General features: G+C 43.3%; 1 protein-coding gene across 2 annotated transcripts in view; it reads left to right on the forward strand.

Moving 5' to 3' along the window:
* Positions 1 to 801: 801 nt before the first annotated feature.
* DCBLD2 (discoidin, CUB and LCCL domain containing 2) overlaps positions 802 to 16,931 on the forward strand; it is a 53,150-nt gene continuing 37,020 nt past the window's right edge. For both annotated transcript variants that reach the window (XM_084843196.1, XM_084843197.1), the window contains exon 1: positions 802 to 1,025. In XM_084843196.1, the coding sequence (XP_084699322.1) occupies positions 923 to 1,025 (103 nt within the window). In that variant the 5' untranslated portion in view covers positions 802 to 922. The remainder of the gene's footprint in view (positions 1,026 to 16,931) is intronic.

Consider the following 16,931-nt stretch of genomic DNA (forward strand, 5'->3'; position numbering starts at 1 on the left):
AGGAAGGCTGAGCGCCGAAGAATTGATGCTTTCGAATTGTGGTGTTGGAGAAGACTCTTACGAGTCCCCTGGACTGCAAGGAGGTCCAATCAGTCCATCCTAAAGGAAATCCACCCTGAGTGCTCATTGGACGGACAGATCCTGAAGCTGAAGCTCCAATATTTTGGCCACCTAATGCGAAGAGAAAACTCCCTGGAAAAGTCCCTGATGCTGGGAATCATCGAAGGCAAAAGGAGAAGGGGACGGCAGAGGGTGAGATGGCTAGATAGCATCACCGATGCAATGAATATGAACTTGAGCACGCTCCGGGAGAGAGCGCAGGACAGGAAGGCCTGGCGCGCTATGGTCCATGGGGTCACGAACAGTCGGACACGACTGAACGACCGAACAACGTGAGGTAAGTTCTGTGCCGCCCTTCCCAACCCGACCCTCCCTGTTTCACTACTTTCTGGACAACTCGTTTTCCTTCATAACATTCCCAGCCCATGAGCCTCGAAGGTGCCACACCAGGCTCTTCGCAGCGTGCCTGGTGTTGTTTTGCCTTCCTGGCACTCCCTCCTCGCCTCGGGCGCCTATTCCTTGTGAGGAAAGGTGGCGGCGGCAGCAACTCTAACGGAAAAGCCTCGGAGGCCAGGCGCCGGGGTCCCTGAGCTGAGGGAGGCGGGGACGGGGCGGCTGGGGCAGCCGCCGCCGCCGCCGGACCCGGAAGTGGTTGCGCCCATCGGGGGCGGTGGGAGCGAGCGCGGTGGGCTGGTGGGTGGGGGCAGGAGAGGAAGGGGAGGGGGCAGCCGTCCGTCTGTCGGATACGCGGGCGAGGAGGCGGCGCGCTTGGCTCCCGCCCGCGGCCGCCGGAGAAGTCAAGTCAAGTCGCCCGGCTCGGCATGCATTCGGATTGCCGGCTGGTGCGCAGGAGACGCGGGGTATGGTGAGCAGCCCGGAGCGCCCGCTCCCCTCGGGGACTCGGCAAGCGGTGGCCTCGCTCTTGCTGCTGCTGTTGCTCCGGCGGGACGCGGCCGCTCAGAAAGGTGCGTGAGGGAGCCCTTCGCGGGGGGGGGGGGGCTGGCGGGAGGAGCAGCTTTCCCGCCTTTATTCCTTGGCGCCCGCCCAGAAGCCCACCGAGGGGGAGGGTCGTCCGCCTCGCCACCTCAGGGGGCAGCGTGAGGACGCCGCGGGGAGCCGGGTGCCTGGTTTAGGCGGGGCGGGCGGCGTAGGATCCCAGTTCCCTGCAGCGTTTACACGTCAGCGCGCTTCCTTCGTGCCCTCCTTGACTTGGGCAGACGTTGCCCTCGGCAGCTCCGAACATCCTCCTGGGGAAGGGCAGGAGGAGGATGAATTGCACGTTCCTGACTGGTGTTGGCCCCTTCCCCTTCGACGCCCATTTTCTGCAGCCCTCAGCCTCCCATCCTGAGGAGAAGGCTCGTCCCAGGCAGTGTTCAGGGCTCCTTCTCCTTTTAAGTTCAACTTGTGGGGGCGCGGAGACAAGTGCTTCTGTGGGAAGAAACCTACTCGGATGTAAAAGAGCTGAAGATGTGCCAGCGGATGGCAAAGGAGCATAAGTCCTCATAAGCTTGTACAAGGCTATCAGTGGATACTAGTCCTGATGGCTGTATGCTACCTCCATTATCAGAGGCAGTATGCCTAGGTAATCCAGTTGCTGGGGGACATGGACTGGAGGGTGCTGTTGCACTCATGCCCTGCTCGTGGATTTCCCATGGGCAGCTGGTTGGCCACTGTGTGAACTGAATGCTAGACTAGATAGATCCTTGATCTGATCCATCATTGCTCTTCTTATGTTCTTACAAAAGCAAAGCCATTGCCGTTTTATAATTTGTGTCTTTTGCCTTCTTTAATTTGTGAAGTGGCTCACCCTTCTTGTTGCAAAGGAACAGGTTACCTGCATCATCATAAAGTGTGATGATGCTACTCACACATAAACCACCGCATGCATAAGGGACTCTGGCTGTGATTGGCCCCAGCTTCCCAGCATGTGGACACCACCTGTGCATGCAATGGTTTACACCCACGTGCAACCTACATGCTGGTGAATTCCTGCACAGAAGTGACTTCCATGAAGAAATGTGGCAATGTCTGAAGTAACCCCTAGGCCAGGAGTCAGCTGCCTCTTTCAGCCTGAGGACCAGATTCAGTTTTGGAGAAGAGGTGGCGGGGGGGGGTGCATTCTAGTGCTAGGTGTGGTTGGAGCCAATAATACCAAAAATAAATAAATAACCAGCATATTGTAGCTTAAAGTTCTTACTGCCTTAGGGGAGGCATTTCAACCTTTTAGAGTAGGGGAAAACTGCACAAAAGCTGGGAAACCCTTGGAGGGCCAGAATGGGATGCCAGGTTGGGCAGATTTGGCTCCTGTGTCTGAGGTTATCCTCCCCTGTTATCCACCAGGTTTCAAGTGTTGTGGCTGAGTTATGTAGTTCATAATACAGCGCTGTTTAGAGCATTCAAGGTTGTCTTTCCATTGCCACTATGTAATCTCATATCCCAATAGGCTCCATAGATGAGGCATTGCAGAAGGAGGCAAGTCAAAGAAGAGATGAGTTTCAAGCAGGCTTGGGACCTAGCTCTCTCTTTTTAGAAATTAAGCACTGGCCCTAGTTTTTGGCTTGTGCTAATTTATTAAGTAAAGGGGAATGGCTTGTCTTCCTGAGGAATTTTAAGGAGTGATACACAAGATAACTCCCACTTTTCTCCAACTTGACAGTTGAGATTATCAAGTAACATAAAAAAGAATAAGCAAGAAATGATTTAAAATTGGCTTTTATGTTTAGTGTTACTTTTGTTAGGCTTTCATAAAGGGAATGTAGGGATGAGTTGGCTAAAGAAAATGGTTTGGAGGAGGAAATCCCTGAAATGCTATTCACATGCCATACTTTAGTCTTCTATTCAGATGCGTTTGGCTGTATTTCTGATGTTATTTACAAGACACTTATTCGGAAGTCAGAAAATGAAAGCCTGTTATAAAACTGTCATATGGCGCACTGGATGATGCTTTACAATACTTAGATTTTGGAGGATTGTCATTAAAAATAAATTGTTTGTTTAGAAAGTATGAGTAAAAGTTTCAGTTCATGAAACTAGAGTTGCAAACAGAAGAACTTGCTAACAAAAGATTTATGTTTATAGACATATGTCTGCTGATCAGTTTACAGGGGAGCTAGGGAGGGGGCAGTTCCTATTATTGTGATGAGATTCCTTAGAGGAAAAAATGTGTGGAAAAGTCTCCCACCACCTTCGGTTTGTAACTGAGAAGTCTTGAACCAAACACAACTTTATAAATGTATACTTTAAAAAAATTATTGTAAACTTTGTCATGGTTAAGTGTTGGTTGCAACATAGCATTTGGCATCCATAGGATCACTTCTAGTATGATTCTTGTTGGTATAAACAAACACAAAGAAACAAATACAAAGCCCTCTTTACACCTTTTTATGGGAAGTTGTGATTCTGTCTTACTTAAAGGAGGTGGTGGTAAGACCTTTGTTTAAAAACTTTCCCTGAACCCCACTGTATTGGATAATTTCCTGCTGGTCTCCAGTATTCTATTCTTGGGCAACATGCTGGAGCATGAGGCGGCTTTTCCCGGGATTTCTGGATGAGACAGATTATCTAGATCCATTTCAGTCTGGCTTCAGGCATGGTTATGGGACAGAAACTGCTTTGCTTGCTTTGGTGGACAATCTACGCTGGGAACTGGGCAGAGGGAATGTGTCCTTTTTAGTTCTACTGGACCTTTCAGCAGCTTTCAATACCATCAACCATGGTATCCTTCTGAGGCATCTGTCTGAGGTGGCACTGGGAGGCACTGTTACATACAGTGGCTCTGGTCCTTGGAGGGTTGATCTCAGAAGGTAGTGCTGGGGGATTCCTGTTGGACACCGTGGCTGTTGGTCTGTGCTGCCCCTGAGGATTCCATGCTATCCCCCATGCTATTTAACATATACATAAAACCACTGGGAGAGATTGTCCAGAGTTTTGGGGTTCAGTGCCACTGGTATGCTGGTGACACTTTGCATCTAAATCCAAGGAAGTTGTTCCGGTTCTAAAGCGGTGCCTGATGTCGGTAATGGACTGGATGAGGGCAAACAAATTGAAGCTTAATCTAGTCAAAACAGAGGTAGTTTTGGTCAGTTGAAAGGCAGATCAGGGAATAGGGATTCAACCTGTGTTGAATGGGGTTACACTCCCCCTGATGACACAGGCTTGAAGTTTGGGTGTACTCTTGGACTCAGCCCTGAACCTTGATGCCCAGGTCTCGGCACTGGCAAGGACTGCGTTTGCACAGCTGCGCCCATTTCTAGAGATGTCCGATCTGGCCACACATGCTTGAGTTATATCCTCTTTGGACTACTGTAATATGCTCTACATGGGGCTGCCTTTGAAAACTATTCAGAAACTTCAGCTGATCCAGAATGCTGCTGCCAGACTGTTGAATGTGACTCCCTTGTAAGAGCAGCTTCACTGGTCTCTTTCCAGGCAGAATTCATATTGCTGATTATGACTATAAAGCACTACACGGCTTGGGACCAGACTACCTGAAAGACCACCTTTTTCTATATGAGCCTGCCTGGTTCTTAAGAACATCTGGAGAGGCCCTTCTTTTAAGACCACCACTTTCAGAGGTGCGTTTGGTGGTGACCCAAGAGAGGGTCTTTTCAGTGACCTCTCACAGCCTGTGCAACTCCCTCCCAAGGGAGGCTATGTTCACTCCCTTTTTGCTCTCCTGCCAGCAGGCAAAGACAGTTTTATTCAAGAAGGCCTTTCACCTGTAAGTGGGTCTGTTGGGTTGGGTGCTGTTTTTAATTTCTCCCCTTGTAATTGTTCTGTTTTTATTGTAATGTATTGTTTTAATCAATTTTAATTGTGTCTGTAAGCTGCCTTGAGTGTGATTTTTTGGTAGAAAAGCAGGGTACAAATCAAAGAAAGAAAGAAAGAATCTTAATGTACTGTCTACATAATTTGCTTGTAAATAAATGCAGGGAATTAATCTTGCTTATTTACTTATACATACCCTACTTTTCAGCCAAGAGTGACTCCCAAAATGGCTTACAATTAAACCACATAAAGTACGATACAAATGGAGATGTTTACAACACTCTTCTGTATCCTGTCATTTGATGTTATCATAGTCCATTTTCCAGGCCCTTCACTCCAGAGGAAGTGGGCAGAACTGCAGATCAACTTAGGGGCTAGCTGATAGTTGTTGATCTGTGGTGTCTTCTTGTTTATGGTGGTTGCATAGTTTTGGTTCCATGCTCTTCCATCTAGCTAAGCTCACACAGATTTACAATTTCCAGAGGAGTAGCTGTGTTAATCTGTGGTAACTAACTGTCTGACTCTATAGACTGACAATTCAGTTAAAATGTTGAAATTATTGAAAAATTAGCTGTGTGGATAAACCATTCAGATGAAATATTTTCATATATAAAAATAAATGCATGTGCTGGACTCACTCAAGGATGTATACCACTGATGCTCAAAATATCAAGTTCAAGCTTCCTCAGATCCCATCAGTTGTTCAAGCTGTAATAGATAAGACAAATGATTATATCAGTTCTCTGTGCATTCCACAGTGGAGAGGGAGAGAGCAGCAGGTAAAAGTAAAAAGGGGGGTCTTGTAAGTCCAAAACAATTCCACCCCCCCAAAGGGTGGAGATTAGCCAACATAGGGTTTGCCACTTGACCCTCTGCAATGGCATTCCACTCAAGATTTGGGGCACATAGGACCTCATGTACTGCATGATTGGAGGGGGCTGTGCTGGGTTGACTCTTGTTTGTAACTTTATATTAGGAGAGAAGGAACAACTTCTGCTTCTCCTGACGGGTATCTATGCCTAGAAAGACTTCAGAAACCACTTCCTTCAAGAAACAAGACAGCTTGAGAAAGGGGATGTGCATCCAAATGCACATCCCACTGAAAGCAATGGTCAGCATCCAAATTTGGATGTGCATTCCAACCCATGCCTGATACATGCTCTCAGTTCCTTAAGCACTCTACAGTTTTCTTTGGTATTTAAGATTAATGATGCAGAAAAGAGGAAAATTATGTGGATATAAAAGAATAAGTTTTACATGTTCCTGTTTCCCCTTTAATGAAGTAATTGCCTTCAGGCGGGAGAAAGATAAGAGATTATGCTTCCTGACCCCAAATAATGCGATCACTTAGATTTCAAGCATGAATGTAAAACTCTTCTGATGAGTTTTCCTAAAGAATGTTAGTCAGCTATGGTGGTGCAATATGTTTCAGATGATGGTGGCAGTGGGAAATAAGGGGGAGGGGGAATAGTATTACTTAGACAAGTCCAGAAATAAACTCTGCTGGTTGTACATGAACGCGGAAATAGTTCTATCTTTATTAATACTGCAGTAGTGTATATAGATGGGGCCGCGGTGGCTTAGTGGTTAAGACACTGAACTGCAGACTGGAAGGTCGGCAGGTCAGCAGTTCGAGACACGAGTGCCGCGTGACGGAGTGAGCTCCCGTCTTCAGTCCCAGCTTCTGCCAACCTAGCAGTTCGAAAGCAAGAAATTGCAAGTAGATAAATAGGTACCGCCTCGGCGGGAAAGGTAACAGCGTTCTGTGCACCTCGGTGTTCAGTCATGCTGGCCACATGACCACGGAAGCGTCTTCGGACAGCGCTGGCTCTTCGGCTTAGAAACGGGGATGAGCACCGCACCCTAGAGTCGGACACGACTGGTTGGGGACACCTTTACCTTTTTTTTAGTGTATATAGATACAATATTCAGTACAGATTTAATCATTTCTCAAATGTAGAGTTATCAACTCCTAACAGTCAAAAGCCTCATTCCTTTAAAACTTCTATGGTAGGTGTAAGTTTGGCAAGATACATTGAGTACGTTCGTATGTAATATTAAGCCATAGTTTAGCGTTACAAAGATGAGCCTGTGCAAGCTTTAGGCTCTGCCGTCCCTCTCTGGCGTGACTACAAGTTAGGATTTTTGGACCTTTGCACCCAGTTTAGAAAAAATACAGCTTGTCTTGATATATGAATGTGGACAAGGTGCACTTAGTCTTCACTATGATTTACTAATAGTCTTTACTATGGTATTAAGTAATGGTCTTCAAAACGTGGTTTATGAAGCTGGCTGGTAGTAAACCATAGTTAAGCTTAACCACAGTTTAGGGTTCAGATGTAAACTGTGGTTAATAAAAAGAAAGGTGAACTTTCCTATTTCTTCACAGCCATGCTGGGGGAGAAGGGAGTGACAAGTCTGAGGCTCACAAACTCTCATCCTTTTAGTGCTAAACCGTGGTTGCCCCAATGCATCAATTTGGCTCTTTAGTCTCTTCATCTCATACACTTAGTGCAATGCCTTATATCACAAATGACTGTACTGCAGGTGTACCCTAATTTATTTAAAATGTTTCTATGCTGTCTGTCCAAGATTCTAGGCCTGGGATTAGCAATATGGTACCTGGTGTCACAGCATCCCCAGAACCTTCCTTGGCACTCCTCCCAATTTATTTTTTTAAATAAAAAATTAATTTTAAAAACATGTTTTACCTTGAGTAGCTGGCAAGTAGTAGAATACTAGCCTCTAGGTGCCCCACCCCCTCCCTCTTCTTCCCAGAATGTGTCTGGGTGCTGCTAGAACCAGAGCATTCTTCAGAAACCAAAGGAAGAGGGTGGACCATCTGGAGACCAGTACTTGGCTGCAAAGTTGCTGCCAGTAAACTTGGGGGGTTGGAGGTGGAATGGATAGTGACCAGGGAACTGGGGAGCTCCACAGAGAAAGAGAAATAGGGTGTATAGTGTGTGCGTGATCCAGAGAGATAGTGTGTGTTTTTGGCCGGGGGGGCGGGGGATGCTCCATAGAGAAAAAGAGTGCCTGCATGCTTTGGTGTATATGTGTGCTAGCACAGAGAGAGAGAGACTCAGAGATATAGTGTTTGGGTGGGAAGATACAGAAAGAAATGAGTGATTAGAGGGTGTGATCCTGAACACATGAGAGAGACACAGAGAGAAATTGTGGGTTTATGTCTGAGGCTCGGACTCCACCTCTGTCATGTATTCAGATTCTTGAGCTAGTTACTTATCTAATAGCATCACCAGTTTGCCTTTCTCAGAAATGAGTGTTTTGTGACTGGCCATGCCCATTATGGCAGCCATTTTGTAAATGGGCAACCCCCGGTGGCCATTTTGTGATGGCACCCATAATACTTTCTCAACATTCCAAATGTGCCCAATGGCCCAAAAAGGTTGGAGATGGTTGCTCTAGGCAGTGTATAAAATCAAGTAAAACTAAAACAACAAACGTAGTATTCCTTTTTAAAAAAACAAACGAACACATTCTAGCAGAGTAGCTAGCAAGGTCAAACAGAAAAGATGTGCCTTACATCCTCTCATAAAAGCGAGCAAGAAGGAGAACTATGCATTTCTGGGATTGACAAGGGTTGACAAACCTGTCTGGTTCACCTGCCAAGGAACTCATGCAGCCCAATGCTATGCATGTTTACTTGGAAGTAAATCCTGCTGATTTCAGTGAGACTAACTCCCAAGAAAACATGCATAGGATAGCTGTGCTACAGGAAGAGGAAATAATGGTTGTTAGTGATTTGGCAAACACTGTGCATACTATGTAGTATATATAACTTTACCAAAAGGAAAATCTGCATTTTTTTCCTTACAGCCTAAGAAAACTGTCAGTCTTTTTAAAATGAGCTTGACAGCATTCATAAAAGTTCACCATATCACAGCACTGTTCTTTGAAAAAGGACTTGTTAGAGATTGCTGGACAGATTTGGTGTATTCATATCCATGTATCAGCACAGCTGTCATGTGTATTCAGTTTTTCTCATTAGCCCTCTACTTCTGGAACTGCCATCTTATTTTGAACTGGAAACCAGGCTGTTTCTATAAGTTGTTATAAACAAACTTTTGAAGGAAAATAATGACATCTGATAAAACTGTATGATAGCTGAATATGGGTCCCATTTCAGTATCTTACTCATAATTATGAAGGTTATTGTGGCCTCATTTTGACTATCTAATGTCCCTATGGAATTGCATTGAAAGCCACGTTAAGAGCATTTAATATAGTTATAGCTATCTCTTAGTGCACTTCAGGAGTTGGAAAATGCTAGTATAATGTAATCAAATCACTCTGTGGGTCATAGCTTTGGAACCTCAGCTTTTAAATCATAATTCAACTAATGTGAGGATCTGAAAACATCTGAAAACTAATGTGAGGATCTGAAAAAAAAACAAAGCAGGCGTGAAAAAGGTGGTTTAAAAAAAAATCAATCATATGTGGCACTGGAGTTAACAGTGAAAATGAATGGTAGCTTTGCACTGATGGTGTTGATGTTGCTTAGCATACACATTCCTTAATCTAGAAATTGTGAGGGTGGGAGGCACATGCACAATGGGACTTCTTAAACTCTATTTTAGAGATTATTTTGCAATACAAGATTTATATCCAACAAAAACATGTTTTATTTTAGTTTCAGTTTTCTAGTGTAATATGTAATGGGTGTAGTTGTGAGAGTGTTGGACTGGGAGCCGGGAGATCTGGGTTCTAGTCCCCACTCAGCCATGGAAGCTCACTGGGTGACTTTGGGTCAGTCACAGACTCTCAGCCCAACCTACCTCACAGGGTTGTTGTTGTGAGGATAAAATGGAGAGGAGGAGGATAATGTAAGCTGCCTTGGGCTACTTGAAAGAGGAAAAAAGGCGGGATATAAATTCAGTCAATCAATAACAATGTAAAAATCAAGTATGTTGAGGTTAACTGTGCCTCTCATTTTTATTATTTAGGCTTCAATCCCATGCCCATTTACCCGGGAATAAGCATTTCAACTTTTCTGCTACTTCTGGAACTCTAATTGCCACAATATATAATTAAAATATTTTAGTCCTGCATTAACTGTAAATTTACATAATCTTTACATTGCCCATTTTAGAAATTTTGTATCGAAGTAATTTAAGTATAAATATGATGAACCTCATGGACTAAAAAATATGAAAATTAATCATTTCACTAATATGCAAGTTCTTTTTTCAGTTTGGGGAAGATCTAGGATGCAATAGCTAATTATGACTACCTCTACATGCTGAGCCCCCATTTTATGATTTGCTTCAGTTGGTGGATCCCAGGTTTCTAGGTAAAAAGCAAAGTATATCATGCAGGCCTGAAATTTTCCTACTACTGATTTTGAGTAGTTTTTGGACTAAGGTTGCTGGGGTTAGCGTGTGAAAGAATGGGTGTTCGTCAACATAGCCTCACTTGGCTCTATATAAAATAATTAAAGGCTGCAAAAGGGATGGAAGACCTCTGGCTCACCAGGCTGCCCCATCTGGCCTGCGGAGGCTTTGGGTAAGGCCTCTCCCCAAATCCTTGCCCCCTCATAGAAGGGAGGGGGCAGTAGGAGAAGAAGTGAGCTTGCTCTCCTGAGTCCTTTTCCTTGACCAAGTCAGATTGTTTTCTCTCTCTCTCCCCACCTCCCTTCTTGTAATATCTTGCCTGATGAAAAGATCTGGAGATCTCAAAAGCTTGCACATTTTTTTGTGACTGTTTGGCTGGCCTAATAAAGGTATTATATTAATATGGATTTTGGATTTGTTTTTTAATCCTCTCCGCTTCCTCTGTGGCACTAGAGAAAATACTTCCCTTTATTTTTATTTTGTAAAAGGTTCTCCACCCACCCCCAAAGCAAAGCTCTCCCTCTCTTACACTATATCACTCCCTCTAATAGCAAACTCAACTGCTGACTGCTGCCAGGATTGTAGACAAAAAGGGGCCATTGAGGAACAAGAGGGAGGTGTTAGCTTGCTTGTGGGAACCCTGCGGTTTACATTGGTACAAAATACTGCTTAGGAAAAAAAATCTCAGGGCATCCCCTTTATTTCATCCTCATTGTCACTTTACTTGTCTATTCATTCAACTATGTTTCTGTCTTCTTATAGTGAAAGCTAATGTAGTTTTTCTGTTCTATTTGGAAAGCTCTTGAAGAAAGTGGGATAGAACCTTCGTTTTCATGGGGTCGCTGCTTCCATAAATGCACATCGTGAGCTAGCATTACTTAATTTTTGCCACTTTTGTAGGAAAGAAGGTTATAGCAAAAAGAAAAGGTGGTGGGCAATTATTTAGTTTTTCAGTCTTAGGAAGAATTAATGTCCATTAGACTGCAAGTTTGAATTTCTGTATATTTCTGTCCTCTGGTTCTGGGTATCTATCTTCATATTAATCAGAGAGTAGGGATGAAACTTGAAATAGAGAATAGAGATGAAACCTGAACTTAGGAGGGAAGGCAACAATAAAATCCAGAGGGCAGGTTTTTTTCCTGCAACCATGACTGCAGAAACAGCTTTATAGAAAGCTGAAATTAAAGTTGGCTAGATCTATAACAGTTGGTTAAACTCCATATTATAATAACTTTCAGCCTGATAGTTAAATCTCCCCATTATTATATGAGATTACAGCTTTCTTTGACATTTTTGTAGATATAATGGACTCAAACCTTTTTGAGAGAGAGAGCTTCGGCTATTGGGCGGTATAGAAATGAAATAAATAAATAGATAGATAGATAGATAGATAGATAAACCTTTCTTTAACGTTTTTAATAAAACACTTTTCTATGGGAAAATTCTGCTTTAATTTGACACATTTTCTTTTTTTTTAGTGGAAATATGGTTTCAGATGTTCAGATATTTGTTCATAATCATTTGTTTAAATGTGCTGAGATTGTTAGCAGAGAATCTACCCTAAAGAGCTATGAAAGGCCATAATCAGCTCAACCTTGTATTAACACGAGAAAAGTCCCAGCGTGAGCTGATGCAGAAGCTTTGTGGGAACTTTGGAATCAGTGCTTCATTCTTAGATGTTGAAGAGAAGGGCATGTGCAAAAATGAATAATCTTCATATATTATTCTTTTATCCATAGCAGTCTTGTTGGAATTTTCATATAAGATAGGTGAACAGAGGATGCAAGCGTTCCAAGGATCTCAAGCCAAGATTGGCCTTTCTGAAAACAGATAGGTCTTAGCCAGCCATATTCCTCTTCAAAATATCAAGCAACTATTATTGCATTTGCATATCATGAGTCTTCTCTAATTCATACCATCTGATATGGCAGATGGATACCAGATATCAATTTAAACTTCAGTTTGAACTTCTGAACAGGGACATGCAGAGATGCCTTTGGCAGGAAAGTGAAACAGCTCCACATATTTGTCTCTCTTGTGTGCACATATTATATTTATTTATTTAAAAATGTTTTAAAACTGCCCTTCCTCCTTGTGGATACCAGGGTGCTATGCAAGAGTTGTTTACCCCTTCAAAAATAGTGATTGACTTAGAGCACAATCCTATCCAGATAGGCGGCCACCTCTGAACTCAGAGGCGACTGCTATCCAATGCAGGGCAGGAGAAGCACGAGGGGATCGTTCCCTCCACGCTTCTCCTGCCCTGCATTTTCAGCTAGACAGCGGCTGTGTAGCCACGGGAGCACAGAGCGGGGAAGGAGACTGCTGTACATGTTGGATGTGTCATACAGGCATTTCCGCCCGCCCTAGAACACCCCCAGACACTCCCCTTTTTGGCCGCTCTGCACTTGTCATGTGAGCATGGAAGATGGGGCTGGCAGCGCAGAAGTGCGGGGAGGTTGGTTCTCTGAGAACTGACCTTGGAGCATGGGCTCTAAGGTAAGTTCCTGGAAAACAAAATACCCTACGGCCATGTAGCCACTGTCTAGCGGCCATAGGATTGCTCCCTCCATAAGTTAGACCAGGAATTTGAAATTTCAAGTAATTGACTGCCTATTAGGGATGTACGAATCCCTTAACTCTGGGTCTGCAGGGGGGGAAGGCAATCCGTCCCTCCCCCCCTCCCGGAATCCATCCGGCTCCGCTCTGCTGCAATCCTGTGGAGCCGGCCACCAGCTCCGCTTCGCTGGCGATACGGCCGGCTGCCATTGCCATGCTGTATCGCTGGGATAGGGTAAGTGAGTCTCTGGATGCAAATGGCGAAGTGGGCACCATTTGCAGCCGTAAAGCTGGTAGATTAGCCTAAATGCAGCCATTTACAGCCGTATCGCCAGTGAAACGGAGCCGTCGGCCGGCTCCGCAGCATCAACAGTACAAGGGAGCCGACCTGCACGGATTCCGGAGGGAGGCAGAGATGAGTGCTCCATTCCGCCACGGGCCCCAATGGGGCCGGATTCCTGGAATCCGGCCTCATTGGGGTCCGTGGCAGAATTCTTCCCCATCCCTACTGCCTATATGATAATAGTACCTTGAAGTGCTACTAGATTAATGTTATAGTGGTGATTGATTGATTGATTGATTGATTGATTGATTGTGTTTACATCCTACCATTCCTCTTAAAGAACCCACAGATCTTTTATATATAAATTATTGAAAAACAAAAAGTACAGATACAAATCATTGCATCAACATGAATAAAGATTAGTTATAAAAATTAATAAATCATTTGCTTGGTTAATGACTGCTGATTAATCGATAGCAAGAAATAGATGAAAGAAATAGTAAGAAGTAGTTTTATTTATTTATTTCATGTCCATATCAAATTTTGCTCTGCCAAAATGTAGCCACCGCCACAGCTTTGTCATTAGCTTGCTGTAGATCGTCAACAGTACAAGACTCTGGCAGTAATTGACACACCATCAGATGCGCTGGGTCTTGGGTTTCACCACACTCACATAATGTATTGTCGTCAACCAGTAACCCCCAGTTAAATAAATTCATCTTACACCTTGGTACCCCCACCCTCATCCTATTCATTGTTCTCCAAACTATATAAGGGAGAGTATTTCCAGCGGCCATTTCTTCCTTTGTTAAAATACTCAAGTCAGTATGCTCATTCCTCCATTTATTTATCCGATTCTGTTCTTTGGTCCCCTGTAGGATATTACTGCTTGACATGAAGCTCTTTCTAGATCTAAGTCGATGAATTGGGGGAATATATCCGCTTAAAGGGTGACGAGAGTCAGTCTCTTGCTTAGTTCTTTCGGCATCTGCTTCTACTTTCCTTCTAATTTTAGGTGGAGCAATGCCAACAAGAGAATATAGTTTATTAACGGGCGTCGGTTTAAGGCATCCCGTCACTATGCGCATTGCCTCATTCACAGCAACATCTACTTGCTTTGCATGTGCCGATGCGTTCCATACTGGTGCTGCATATTCAGCAGTAGAGACACTCAAAGCCATAGCTGATACTCATAATGTAGCTGGTTGGGCTCCCCTTGTATAGTTTGTCAGTCATTGGATAATATTATTCCTAGCACATACTTTAGCCTTAGTGTTCAGGCAATGTTGCTTAAAAGAAAGCGTTCTAGCCAACATACACCCAAGTATTTAGGTGTTGTGCATTGTTGTAATCTATTCCCTCTCCACGTAATATCCAGTTCAACTTCTGCATCTCGATTACGAAGATGAAAGGCACATACTTGGGTTTTACTTGGATTTGGTTTTAAGTGATTATTATCATTATACCGCTCCAGTTCTTCTAAGGCCCATGATAATTTTACAGCACACTCATCAAAACTTAGTTCTTGTACGGCCATCGCTGTATCATCCGCATATATAAACATTCACATATTGGCCGGGACGGGTTGGTTGTTAGTATATATATTGTATAAAATCGGAGAGAGTACGCTACCTTGTGGTAAGCCATTCTTTTGCTTCCTCCATCTACTGTTCTTACCATTCAGAGTCACATAAAACCTTCTATTTTGAAGGAAACTCCCTAGTGAGTTTCCTTCAAAACCCTGGTGAGCTTATGGCCTCCAGTAAAGTTGTCTACCTTGCGCAGCAATTTTCTATGATTGACCGTATCGTATGTAAGGTCAATGAACACCACTCCAGTGATTAGTTTCCTTTCATATCCTTTCTCTATGTGTTGTGTGAGATTCAATATGTGTCTGCAACGTGACCTTCCTGGTCTAAAACCAGCTTGCTCATTCATGATCTTTTCATCAAGAGTCTCTGCCACTCGATTAAGAATCATTCGCTCCAACACCTTGTAAAGATGACAGAGGAGTGATATTGGTCGATAGTTCTTTGGATCAGTTGGTTCCTTTCCTGGCTTCAACAAGGGTACCTCTCTAGCCTGTCTCCAAAGAACTAGATGAAAGCACCATACGTTTAACGTGCATAATCAAACGTTTTCTTTGCAAATTGAACAACATAGTACACGACCACCAGTTCAAAATGAGATGGAAATAATTGTTTTACTGAATATTTGATGCATCTAGTTAAACATTTTCAGAAATCCACAAATAATGGTTTCCAGTAATGACCAAAAACATTATTTAGTGACCAGCAGAGAAAGCCCCCTGTCTATTCTGCCATGGAAGTAATACAGTCTCACTCACTACTAGAAACAATGGTTAGCTACTAAGCCCAGCCAAAAACTTTGGACTCCTGAATGTTTAATTTGGGACACCTAATATTGTTCCAAACCAGGCATTCAGTATGGTTGTAACAAATGGCTGAAAGTAGAATATGTGCTAAGCCATAAGAGAATTTTCCACTCCTTTGGAGAGTTTTAAGAACAAACTACACATTATACTGAATTCATAGCATAGAGCTACATCTTTAAAGAAAAAGCAATTAATTACAGTGCAGGGGAGTGGCAATTGCGATGGGGATTGGAGACTGTGGTGAGAGGAGGTTTATTGCTTCCCTCTCCTCCCCAGCCACAACTAGGATGAAAATTCCTCCTCCCGTGTGGCTATGAAACTTAGGGAATTTTTTTTCTGAGCCTCGTAGCCATGCTAGTGTGTGTGTTGCCGGGGGGGGGGGGGGGGGTCATCCCAATTTCATCTGGGGAGGGAAGGAATAAAGCTCCCCATGCGTTATTCTTGTGGTCCCAATAATAATCCTCCCACCACTGTAATTAAAGAAAAAATGAAGATGTGGCTGCAGGCTGTGCATTCACCATATCATGTAGCTTGGCCTTTTATTCTATCCATCCTGACAGTTGAATGATTTTAAGAAACTGGAAGTGGGTAGATTTGTGCCAAGGACAATGAGCTGAAACACAAACTGATAATGAAACATTATTAGAAGGACATTTTTATTGTATAGTATTTTTATTAATTCTGAGATACAACATATTAGTATGCTTCTAACAGGGAACACATGCAGACTCTGAAGTTGGTAGTTACTCAAGTATTCAAAATATTAGCTAGCATAGTTATAAGTAAGTAAGCAGGATCATTGTAAATGTTCAAAACATGGACATGTTTATCACCCAAGCAAAAATCATAATTTTCTGAAATAGTTCTAGCTGGAGTATTAGGAAGAAATACATTTTTTTCTGCATACTTGCTAATTATATATTTCTAGTTTGGGGGATCCTGTAACAGCTGGCTTTTTTCTTTCAGGGATTCCATTGAGAGCACCTTTTCCTTATTTGGTAATGAGCACAAAGGGGAGTTCAACTTTGAATCATAGTACAACTGGGTTCATTCACAGTCAGCATGGTATTAGCAGTGGGAACCTAGGAATTTGTGGTTGAATTGCCATCTTAAAAAAAAGTGAATTTATGTGATTCTTTGAGCTGTAGTGCACCACAACTTAAAGCTGACCTGCAAAAGGAAAAACTGCTGTTTTATGAAGTAGAATCAGTTGTGGTAAAGTATCTTAATGCCATTATCGTTAATTTTGGGGTTGGTTTCTCTATTTTGCTGTTAGTTGCTAGCAAAGATGTAAGCTGATCCATGCCCTCCCCCTTTTCACCCCACAGCTTTTTTAATGTATTTTTTATGACTGGGAGAAGTAGTTCTATGCTGAGTCGTGTTGATAATCTCTCCTGTAACTATGTTGATTAATAGCACTGGGGCTAATGCATATGCTCCTTCTTTTGTTTCAGTTGGGTCTCTTTCTTTTATGGACCTGAATGATGATTTGGGCTTAATCATCATCACCACTCCC

Source organism: Heloderma suspectum, chromosome 3 (assembly GCF_057233095.1).
Source record: "Heloderma suspectum isolate Gila_16-S chromosome 3, 16-S_ref, whole genome shotgun sequence".
Classification (NCBI taxonomy): domain Eukaryota; kingdom Metazoa; phylum Chordata; class Lepidosauria; order Squamata; family Helodermatidae; genus Heloderma; species Heloderma suspectum.